Source organism: Sprattus sprattus (genome assembly GCF_963457725.1).
Source record: "Sprattus sprattus genome assembly, chromosome: 1".
NCBI classification, from domain to species: domain Eukaryota; kingdom Metazoa; phylum Chordata; class Actinopteri; order Clupeiformes; family Clupeidae; genus Sprattus; species Sprattus sprattus.
Genome location: NC_137920.1, coordinates 19,389,498 through 19,401,997, shown reverse-complemented (window position 1 = coordinate 19,401,997; position 12,500 = coordinate 19,389,498). Strand labels below are relative to the sequence as shown.

Below are 12,500 nucleotides of genomic sequence, written 5' to 3'. Positions count from 1 at the left end.
GAGTAAAATGTTCTGCAATCTAGTGTTTATTTATATAGATTGGCTGGACCATGATCAACAGATGATAAACAAGATGGCTCCTGTGAGAATCTTGTGTGATATAAGGAGAAATGTACTTTTTTTGTCAACACCATCAGACGTCAACACCATCAAAACACCATCAAACACCATCAACATTTGTGTCTGATGGAGTTGACTTTCTCTGATGGTGTTGACTAAGGCCATTTTAGTGTCCATTTTAATCATTTTAATGCTGTTTATGCCAAAAATATCACTTCCTATGGATTTTTATTGCTATTTCAGTTTCATGTGTCGAATTAAATCTAGTTTAGATATAGAGTGTCAACTCCTTCAGATATAGTATTTTATAGTTTAAAAAAAAAATGGTATCTGTTTCATTCCTTGAAGGATATTTGTTCAAAGACTAACACATTTCCAATGTAGATGTGTATTTTTAATGCTTAAAAATGTCTCTGTTAAATCTGAAGGTTAAAGACAAATGTAATTCGTGGTATGATTTCAATTCTACTCATTTAACATTGACTTCTTTGGCTCTACACTTTTGTTTTTAATGATTTAAAGACCTGTGTACATTATAAGGGGAACTGGGAAAACTAATGAGTACAAACATTTCTGATAAGATCATTTAAAATCATTTCCATAAGTCTATTTATGTTTATGATGGTGTTGACAAAAATCAAGTGCTGACCCAGCAAACATTCAATTAACATAAAAAATATACAACTGGGAGGTTGAACCAAAACATGTTTGGATAGACAAAACTTCATTTGACAGAAATGTAATCATATATTTTGGAAGTTATCCAAATATTTTTTGGGAAAATCAAAACCTGTTTTGTCCCTTATCTCAAGAATCACTGCTTTACAGATCACGGGTGTGTGTGTGTGTATGTGTGTGTGAGTGTGTGTGTGTGTGTGTGTGTGTGTGTGTGTCATTCTTTGTGTGTGTGTGTGTCATTCTGTGTGTGTGTGTGTGTGTGTGTGTGTCCTAGAGACAGACAGTTGCTGATGTGACATTGCTATCAATTGTCCCCTTCATGAGTGCATGTTATTTAATGTGTTTACCAGTTGTTGGCTACAGACAGTATATGTACTGTGAAGTGGTGCCTTTACAGATCTCGAGTACAACATGTGGCGTGCGTTGAGGCTGTCTCCAATCAGTTGTGCGTTGTTGTAGCCTGCTGCTCAGGATCTATGGTTGAGCAGTTGTTATTATTTATTGGTTACGTATGGTTGCTAGGTATGTTCGTGCATGTGACAAGGTGAGGATTGGCTGATGTGGGAAGCCCCCAACCTATCCTAGTATAAGGAATGTAACAATTTTGCTGTGTATTACTAAAATATAAATCAAAAATGTGTTGTTGTTTCACTGGTCAATCTTTGACCTTTCAACTCTGACCCTTCAGCTATGTGATGTCGGCTCCTAACCTCCTGAGGGTGGGCACCCCAGAGAAGGTGTTTGTGGAGGCCCAGGACTACACTGGAGGAGACCTGAATGTGAAGATCACGGTGATGAACTACCCAAAGAAGAACAAAGAGTTGACCGCTGCATCTGTCACTCTCACAAAAGACAACAATTACATGCTGCTGGCAGACATCACGGTGTGGCATCAGCTCTTCTCTCCTCTATTCACCACTCCTGTCATGGGACCTCATCTTCTCTCTTCCTCTCCTCTCCTCCACTCCTCTATTTTACCTCCTTTTATTTTTTTGTCTATCGTTCTCCCTTCGTTTTATTTGTATTCTGTTTATACATGTCCTTCAGTGTCTTCATTGCCTCTATCACTTATCCTGCTGTGTTTTCACCATTTTTTTTTCTCTTCATTTGTCTATCGTGCGCCCCTCTCTTCCCTTGTTTATTTTTATTTATTTTTTTTATTCTTGTATTCTGTTTATAAAATCCTTCTGTGTCTTCAGTGCCTCTATCACTTCTACTGCTGTGTTCTTGCCATTGTGTTATTGTGTTTGAAGAAGCACTTATTGGAACTGGACCAGTATGTCCCCTGTTTAACATGCTCTTTCCCTGCCTACCTTTCTCTCCTGCCCTTCAGATTCCTGACAAAGATAACTTTGAGCAGGATGACAGCCTGAACCAGTACGTCTACCTGCAAGCGCAGTTCCCAGGCCACCTGCTGGAGAAAGTGGTGCTGGTCTCCTTCCAGTCTGGATACATCTTTGTGCAGACAGACAAGACCATATACACACCTTCAAGCACAGGTGGGGAAACGAGATTTGCTCATGAATATGTGCAAATCATTTTGTGTTTTATTATAGTGATTTTACATTCAGCTAGTTTTGTTCTGCATTGGCAGTAGGTATTGTATTCATGGATGCAATTTAGTGGGCCTGTGTTAACGTGTTGTCTGTGTCTTTGTTCACTTGTTTGCGTTTTCACTCTAGTTTTGTACAGAGTGTTTTCACTCAATCCCTCCATGCAGCCTGTAGGAAGTGGTGTGTCTGTGGAGATTATGGTAGGTCTACACATACTGTGTGTGTCTGTATGTGAGAGAGTGAGTGTGTGTGAGAGAGTGAGTGTGTGTGTGTGTGTGTGTGTGTGTGTGTGTGTGTGTGTGTGTGTGTGTATGTGTGTGAGTAAGTGTATGTTTGTGTGTATATGTGTGTGTGCAATGAAATAAACGCATTTAGTAACCTAAATGTGCACAATTTGAATGGATAAACAAACTGAAATAAACGTTGACCCCTCAAGACCCCAGGTGGAATCACGATCAGCAAGGAGGTCATCTACCCTAAAGAAGGAACCATGTCTGGAGAACACAAGCTGACTGATCTTGTCAGGTAAGTGATCTACATAAAGCATGGATTTGCATGGGTGCCCTAATGCCTGTATTTATTTATGTATTTGTTCCATGACTATGTACAGTATGTATTCATGCATTTATTTATTCCTGTATTATATTTACATTTATATATAACTTATGATATATATATATATACTGTATATAAATACAAACTAATACAAAAATCTAAATCTTTTCTCATGTTAAAGCTTTGGAACATGGAAAGTGGTAACGAGGTTTGTTGACACGCCTCAGAGAAACTTCACTGCTGAGTTTGAGGTCAAAGAATACGGTACGGAGCCACCTAGTGGACAAGTCAATGCACAACAGTCAAGTAGAATACACTTGAAGTAAAACCCTATTTGTACACCTATCTCTGTTTCTTTCTTTCTTTCCTTCCTTCTTTCTACCTGTCTGTACCTGTCTCCCTCTCCTCTTCAACTACATAGTTCTGCCCAGCTTTGAGGTGTCATTGACTCCAGGGAAAGCCTTCTTCTATGTGGACGACCCAGAAATGACTGTTGACATTGTTGCAAGGTTGGTTGCATGAGGATTTGGTTCCCCCTTTTGGTTCGAATAGACATTTGCGTATTGTTTTTTTTTTTATGTTTGGTAACTTTAGTTTTTGTGTGTTTAAGGTATTTGTATGGAAAGGAGGTGAGTGGAGTGGGATTTGTGGCGTTTGGAGTGATGACCAAGGAGAATGAGAAGACGAGTCTGGCAGAGTCACTGCAGAGGGTAGAGGTGAGACATACAGACGCACTCACACACTCACACACACACACTTACACACACACACTTTTACACACTCACAAACACAGACACACACACATACTTATACACACATTCATACACACTCAAACACACACTAACACACAAACACACACACAGACACACACATACATACTCAGGGTCACCTAAGAAAGTAGAAGTGAACACACACTCACACACACACGCACAAATGCATGCACACTTACACACACACACACACACACACACACGCACACTCACAAGGTCACTGCACAGGATAGATGTGAGTTCATGTATGCACACATCCTTACACACATACATACGCACATACACACGCAAACACACACACACACAGACACACACACACACACACACACACACACACACACACACACACGCAGACACACACACACACACACACACGCACACACACACACACACACACACACATATACAGTATACTTTGTATATATATACAACCATCATCCATATTAAGGTGAGAGAGAGGTTACCGAACATATATGTAACCCTCTCTCTCCAGTTAGTCAACGGCCCGCTGAAACTCTGCGTTGTGTTTTGGTGATCTATGTTGGCGGGTGGTTGGGCGTCCAAAGTATTTGACACGGGAGACGATGAGGAGGTTTCGTTATGGTGGCGAGATTTATTGTATTCCGCACAGCAGCTATCTCCTTCATCTAACACACACATGCACAGACTCATTCATCGCATCTCTGACATCCGAACTCATAAAAAACTTACGGGTCACCACGAGGTTCAAAACACACCAGCGCAAACAAATAAACAATTACAGAAAACGGCTGCCACGCTGCCTAGAGGCGTGGCACATTCACTACCTTACATATATATAACCATAACCAGCAATTTGCACAGAAACACATTTATCAGCATGACTGTCACGAATCAGAATAGTGGAAGAGGAATTATCAATGGCTGATATTTTAAAAGTTTATCCCAAAACGCAAGGCTGGAAACACAAAGACTGATTGTGTTAAGTGGGGATTGTCTGCAGCCAAGCCTTGATGATGAATTTGATGAATCTATGGCAAGCACAGACACATTAGGCTACACCCAAAGTATAATGACACATGTGACACACACAGTATAATGGCGCTTGTGTTGCACTTACAGATAAGAGATGGTATAGGCAAGGCAGTGCTGAAGAAAGACCACATCACACGGACTTTCCCAAAGATAAACCAGCTGGTCGGTTCCTCCCTCTATGTGTCTGTTAGTGTGCTAACAGAGACAGGTAAAAAAAAACTGTCTATCTATCTATCTATATATCTATCTATCTATCTATCTATCTATCTACCTCTCTATCTATCTATCTATCTATCTATCTATCTACCTCTCTATCTATCTATAAATATATATATCTGGGTTGCGGTGTTTCCGACAATATACATATATTAATATATATTAATGACCTGCATGGTTTGTTTCTTAGGCAGTGAGATGGTGGAAGCTCATAAGAGAGGCATACCAATCGTCACGTCTCCATACACCATTCACTTCAAGAGGACCCCTCAATACTTCAAGCCAGGGATGCCCTTCGACGTCTCGGTAAGGCTAGATTACCAATACGTAGAAAACCAGTTTATCTGTCCAAAAGTCCCTCAATGAAACTACTAACCACACAACACTGTAACCTGTTCTACTACGCCTACACTATCTATCTATCTATCTATCTATCTATCTATCTTTCTATATGTCCGTCTGTCCATCTGTCCGTCCGACCGTCTCTCTGTAATATATCTGATTTGTTTGTTTAAATATTCCCATGCTTGTGCCAATACAGGTTTTGGTGACCAATCCAGACGGCTCCCCTGCAGAAAGGGTTGATGTGGAGGTGAAGGCGGGTGATAAAGCCACCATGGGGTCCACCCGTTCCAACGGCATGGCCAAAGTCACCCTCAACACACAGGGTGGACTAACCCGCCTGCCAATCACTGTAAGTCTAAATACATTTTCAGTATACCTCTATTATATTTTATAATAGTATTTTATTTTAGTATTTAGCATCAAACAGTAAATTCATTTCTCGAAACAATTTGAACAAACAGTACCACACAACAGAATACTTGCAAAGTCAACGAACATGTTGGTTTTGAGTATACCTCTATTATATTTATGATGGTTTTGGTATGGCCTCTACCTATCCTTCGTGATTATGGGATACTGTAACATTGACAGCAGTTGAGAGTGAGGGTTAATTTTGTGTAAAAATATGTACTGGAAACAAAGCAGTCTCACGATGGTATAACAAAAAAAATATGTGGGCATGCTAGCAGGGATGCTAAAACCAGTCTGTTCTTGCATCTGTCTGTAGCACAGTTCTTAACGCTCTCCCAGGGTCAGGTTTACTTGCTACACAGCTCTGTACTCAATGGGGATCATCACATATACTCATGTATGGTTTCATCCCAAGATTCACCAAGCTGATTACGTGTTTATTTGTACTTTATAGGTGAAGACCAAGGATCCTGGTCTCACTGATGCTCGTCAGGCTACACAGTCCATGACAGCGTTGCCTTATGAGACAAATGGAGGCTCCAAGAACTTTCTGCACATTGGTGTGGATGCAACAGAGCTGGCTATAGGAGATCAGATCAAGGTCAACCTGAACATGGGAGGAAGCCCTGGAGCACAGAATCAAGACTTCACTTACCTAGTAGGTGTTTTCATCTTCCTCTTGTCAGATGCTCTCTTACAGACGACACACACACACACACACACACACAGACACACACACACACACACACACACACACACACACACACACACACACACACACACACACACACACACACACACACACACAGACTTGGATTGGATGTGTACATGTGTTCTAACAGCCCCTGTGTGTGTGTGTGTGTGTGTGTGTGTGTGTCTGTGTGTCTCTCTGTGTGTGTGAGTTCAATTATTTAACACATTTAAATGTTTTATTATTTAACAGATCCTGAACAAAGGGCAAGTTGTTCAAGCTGAAAGGTTTAAGAGACAGGGCCAGAATCTGGTGACTTTGTCCGTACCAGTGACTAAGAACATGGTCCCCTCCTTCCGTATCGTGGCGTACTACCATGTGGGCTCATCTGAGGTGGTGTCTGACTCAGTCTGGGTGGACGTGAAGGACACCTGCATGGGAACGGTAAATATCTTTTCAGTTTTGTGTCTTCTCACATTTACATTTAGTCTTTTGGCAGAGCGTTTCATTCAAAGTGACTTGCAGCAATACCTATAGCAGTCCTTTGTGACAGTAGCCATCAGATTCCACAACCAACACAACCAAACATTTAGTTTTATGTAATGTACGCTGCACTATGTTTATCTATTTTATAATTTTTTTGTTTTGTTATGTTTATGTATATACTTGAATCCTATTCCTACTACCTTGCTGCTTTGACAATTGAATTTCCCTCACAGGATTAATAAAAGTTTATCAATCTATCTAAGATATCAATTTCCATCGGTATGCTTGTTCCATTGGAATTAAACCCACAATCTTGGTGAGGGTAGCGCTTTGCTCTACCAGTTCTGCCACAGGAACACATTTCACATCCTGAAACCTTCCCCCTCTCTTCTTCTCTTTCTTCAGCTGAAAGTGGAGGCCTCACGAGCTACTGCAGTTTACAACCCCCGCCAGAAATTCAGTCTGAAGATCACTGGAGACCCTGGGGCTAAAGTGGGACTGGTGGCTGTGGATAAAGGAGTCTACGTCCTCAACAACAAGCACAGGCTCACCCAGAGCAAGGTGATGATATTGTGTCCTCATAGTGCATATATAGTCAGTATCAGTGTATGATCAAAGGCCAGAGTGGGTCGGGTGGCTGTGGATAAAGGAGTCTACGTCCTCAACAACAAGCACAGACTCACCCAGAGCAAGGTGATGATATTGTGTCCTCATAGTGCATAGATAATCCGTATCAGTGTATGACCATGGAACAGGGTGGGTCTGGTGGCTGTTGATAAAGGAGTCTACGTCCTCAACAACAAGCACAGACTCACCCAGAGCAAGGTAATGATAGAGACCCTGAGGGCTAGATTGGGTCTGGTGGCCAGAGAGAAATATGTGTGACTGCTCAATAACATACCAGGGTGCTTTCTTTAAGGATTTCCAGCTTGATCCCAGATACACTCACATTACAAAGTTCAATCCCTGTATACCATCATTGTTGACTACAGCCAATGTGTCCATGAAAGCAATATTGATATGATCAGTGGCGGCGCCAGAGATATTTTTCTGGTGGTGCTATGGGGGTGCTCGGTGTTTTACTGAGGGTGCTATGAAATTAGGGTGATAGCATATGAGTCTCATTTTTCTCTACTACAACACCTCCCCACCATATCGTCACATATGTTTACACTTTTGATCTCTTAACGCGTCTTTGGGGTACATAAAAAGCGTAATTCAAATCGATCGTATTATTATTATCACTAGGCTACTTCTGACGGACACGCACAAAGCCGCGTTCATCTCCGACGGTCAAAATGGATGCAGCATGTAATAGATAACGTAATCCCAAATACTTCACTTACTTCAGTGTGTGGATTAAAGTTTGCGCCAGATGACTACCAGGTCACCACTACCATGTGCGACAAATTAAACTAAACATACCAAGTTCAATACACTTCTAACTAAAGACGGCAGATTAGAATATCAGATAGAATTAACTTAAACAGGCAAAGAGTCAGAAATGCTTTCAAAAAGTGTATATTATTTTAGGTCACAATCAATAAAAACATGAATGAGACCAAACAGTAGGCACTCAAAACCACAATAATAAGAGATCAAAAAGTGCACACAAAACTATGCTTAAAACATCCCTTAATTGTTTCCTAATCATTTCTGCCATTACATTGATTATCTCATTCTGCACGTCATGGTGCACATACTTTGCATTTGACGGGTTGTTATCTAACTTTTTCTGAACGGTTTTATCAAATTTTCCAATTACAGATAGCAACTCGCAGACATTACCCCTGTTTGCTGAATCCTCATCTTCAATGTGGCCTCGCTGTGAGATCCCCTGACAAGCAGTGTAGCGCAAGCTTTCCACAATATTTTTGTAATATTGGTCTTTTCGGACCACCCTGGGCGTTCATGCTTAAGTCACCCAGGGTGCTGGCAGCATGGCTAGCAGCGCCCTCAGTAGAGGTGAAGGGTTGACTTGGACCAGGACGTTCCTCTTCTTCTACATCAGAATCAGAATCCAATACCTCTTGCATTTTTTCTTCCTCTTGAACATCTTATTCAACTGGAGGAAATTTGCGGATCAAATACTGATCCATTTTCGTGATTTTGTGAACGCTTGACTTAGAATTGACCGATCGCGAGGATTACTGTTACTTAGCCTACTACTCATTGAACAATCACGTTCACACGCAACGTGTCTGTGTCGTGCTACGTGAACAATCTGTTTATTTCAATCTGTTATTTTCTTTTGTGATTAAAATATTATTATCACACAATACATTTGTGCTCAGAATGAAATTAAATAACAATAATAAACAATTATTTTCTTGGGGGTGCTATGGGGGTGCTATGGCCAATCTAGGGGGTGCTCTAGCACCCCCTAGCCCCCCCCTGGCGCCGCCACTGGATATGATATCATTCTGTAATTTTTCTGTTAATTCATAATCCAAACGTTTGGTTTAATTCATGGGCTACATTCAAGATATCATCAACCGAGAATTAACTGTCTATTAACGAATGTCTATCTGACATGTCCACAATTGTTTTGCGCCAAATAATAATATGATTCGGTGTAAAATTATATTATAGTTTTAGTAAAAAATGATATTAAATCAAGTAATTTAATTTAGATTTCATAGAATGATTATTTGATTCTGGATTGTCAATCACGTTTTTCTCTAACGTGCACTTCGACCTTGCTAATTCTCAGTTGACAAGGTTGTTTGATGCTGATTAGAAAAAAATGTCTTCCCTTGTTTTGTGAGTCATCCCTCTGGCACTAATTATATTGATTTTGTTTGTTTATTTGTTTGTTTGTTTATTTGTTTGTGTGCATCCCGACACAGATCTGGGATATTGTTGAGAAGTCTGACACAGGTTGCACAGCAGGCAGTGGTAAGAACAGTATGGGGGTGTTTCATGATGCTGGTCTCATCTTCAAATCAAGCACTGCTGGAGAAACAGAATCACGTCAAGGTAGACAACACCAACACTTATGCCACTAGGAACCTCTATGAAGCCTTTAATGTTCTAGCAGAATGTCCTCTAGCTCCATTTTTTCTGTAGGGGCATAAACTCAAGTAGCTGCGATGTGTGATCTAAAAAAAAAAAAAAAACGCGCATGATTAAAATGATTTGGCAATCCCCTTGAAAGTAGTAACATTGAGCAGTGACACCACGCTCCCAACACTCCTGTCACACTTGTCACGTTTGTCACTCACGTTACGCTTTGAAGGCTCCCTGCAAGACTTTCAAGGGGACATAGTATGAAAGTTCCACTTTATTAGTGCTTCTACACATTCATTTGGGTATCCGGCATGTCTCCCAACCTAAAAATGCTGGGAAAAAACCCTCCTGTCACGCTTGTCACTCCTTGGTCACGCTTGGAAGGCTCCTTGAAAGTATTTTAGGGTATCTGGCATCCAGCATCTGTGATGCATACTGTATCTCCTTCAGTATTGTCCCTTCAGCTTGAACGTCATCTTGGGGAAGAGGAAGCTTTTTAGAGGCGAATATCTGAACTTTTTGATTACACCTCCTCAGTTCCTGTAACAGCACCAACAACATGGGCTAAATTACCAACTTGTCTGTATAATCATAATAATAATGATGATGATGATGATGATGATGATAATACATAGTACATGTTTGTCATTCAGGTCTCGCTCAGTCTGTATTGTAATAATAATAACAATAATGATATGGATAATGATAATAATAATAATATTAATAATAATACTGATAATAATAATAATAATACAACTACTAATAATAATACATAGTAAATGTTTGTAAATCAGGTCTGGCTCAGTCTGTTAAGGTTCTTTGTGTCTCCTCTCCCCAGTACCCACATGCCCAAAGCCACCCCAGAGGAGACGTAGAGCCATCACCATTCAGGACCTGCAGAACTCTCTGAGTAAGTTCAGTTACCACCACAGCCTCCAGCGGGATTTCCATCCAAATATTCATCCAAATGTTTTATTTCATTTTATTTTGTGACTCATCCCAGAGTTATTCCAGGCAGAGCTCAAATGTACATCAACTTTCATTGAAAAGGGTCAACAGCATGGATTTTGAGTAAGCTTTTCAAATAGGTGACCCTTGAAAGTGTAGTAAAGTGCATTTTTTTGTTTTCCTCTCAGCTTCTAAGTACCAGGGAACAGAGCGCCAGTGCTGTGTGGATGGAATGAAGGAGAACATCATGGGGTTCACCTGTCAACGTCGAACAGAATATATCACAGATGGAGACCAGTGTGTGAAGGCCTTCTTGCACTGCTGCACACAGATGGCCGATCAGAAGAAAGAAGCCAAAGATGAGCAACTTCATCTTGCCCGCAGTAAGAACCCCCATACTGTACCTACATATGCATGTGGAAATACACATACATGCAGACACACTCACACTATTTCACAAACACATACAGTATACACACATACCCACCCACACAAAAATATATGCACAAACCAACACATACATACACATAAATGCAGATATATACACACACAAACACATATACATACGTACATACATACATACACACACACGCACGCACGCACGCACACACCCACACACATACATACATATAAGTTTTCGCTTAGTTGTGTCCACCTACCAGAATTTACTGTGTGCTTTCAAATGCTGGAGCTTTTTCAAACAGCTCCCACTGTCCACCCTCGCGGCTATAGGCGACGCGACTCTTTACAGACTAAATTCCGAAATCATGTCACTATGCCAAGCCCTATTGTATTGTCCTTAAGCCAAGGTAAGAAAAGAGATCTATGTATTCACCATCAGATCACTTAATTTGCACTCTCTGAAAGAGAGATTCAACCTACCTTTTTCAGGTTTTTCCGGTAACAGAGGTGTTCTTCTCTCTAAGTCATCACACATTTCAAAAACAGGCTGCTGAATTTAACTTTGTGTATAAAGGGAGGTGTGCCGGTAGGCGAGATCTCACTCCATGAAAGAACTCAAAAGCGAGGTTTCAGTCTTGACAAGTTCCTCAAAGTTTATTACAACGAGGATAAAAATACAAACAAAAGTTAACTACTCACAAGCTCATAGGGTACTCCCTCAGTCTTTCTAACTAAAAGAGAAACTCCACTTCTTCAAAGTGGGATCTTATCTCTTCTCTCTAAGCTCTATCTAAGATGTTCAAATCAACAGCATAAGGGCTCAGATACACATACGCGTTTTTGTAAAAACGGGACGCGAGCAAATGCATTGATTCCTATGGTACAGCGCGTTTAAAGCGTGCGCCCCTTCTCCACCACGCGTTGCGTCTTTGAAGCGTTTTTTAGGTGCGCTCAAAAGTTGAACTATTCTCAACTTTCCAGCGCAAGGCAGGGAAGCGCACCGATTCTGTTTTGGCCGCCGCACTTTGCCAAGGCGTTACTGAAGCGTTTCTGCCTGAAAAAAGACGCGTATGTGTATCTGAGCCCTAAGGGGGCGGACAACCGATGTGTTCTCCCTTTTATTACCTCCTGCTTCCTGCCAGCTACAGTTTATTTACCCTTTTTGGTCATACATTTTTCGGTTGGTCGCTCAATGCCTTTTCCTTGTTGCATACATGTTCTCACCTTACACGTGTATGTCTCTATGGTACATTTCCTGTTTTTCTCTGACTTGCACATTTTAACAAACGCTTTAAAATATTTCCACACTCTTTAAACCATGTATACATTGTTCTATAGCAGGTGTTCGCATGAAAACCTTTT

The 12,500-nt window shown here is 40.8% G+C and overlaps 1 protein-coding gene across 1 annotated transcript in view; it reads left to right on the top strand.

The window, feature by feature from the left end:
• Positions 1–12,500, top strand: part of LOC308374257 (complement C3-like) — a 30,328-nt gene that overhangs the window by 2,837 nt on the left and 14,991 nt on the right. Inside the window, exons 2-17 of the mRNA XM_080849995.1 lie at positions 1,427–1,622; positions 2,072–2,237; positions 2,421–2,491; positions 2,728–2,816; positions 3,028–3,110; positions 3,268–3,355; positions 3,457–3,562; positions 4,718–4,838; positions 5,037–5,152; positions 5,388–5,540; positions 6,057–6,260; positions 6,546–6,737; positions 7,185–7,340; positions 9,629–9,758; positions 10,627–10,698; positions 10,925–11,119. Coding sequence (XP_080706121.1) covers positions 1,427–1,622; positions 2,072–2,237; positions 2,421–2,491; positions 2,728–2,816; positions 3,028–3,110; positions 3,268–3,355; positions 3,457–3,562; positions 4,718–4,838; positions 5,037–5,152; positions 5,388–5,540; positions 6,057–6,260; positions 6,546–6,737; positions 7,185–7,340; positions 9,629–9,758; positions 10,627–10,698; positions 10,925–11,119 — 2,138 coding nt within the window. The remainder of the gene's footprint in view (positions 1–1,426; positions 1,623–2,071; positions 2,238–2,420; positions 2,492–2,727; positions 2,817–3,027; positions 3,111–3,267; positions 3,356–3,456; positions 3,563–4,717; positions 4,839–5,036; positions 5,153–5,387; positions 5,541–6,056; positions 6,261–6,545; positions 6,738–7,184; positions 7,341–9,628; positions 9,759–10,626; positions 10,699–10,924; positions 11,120–12,500) is intronic.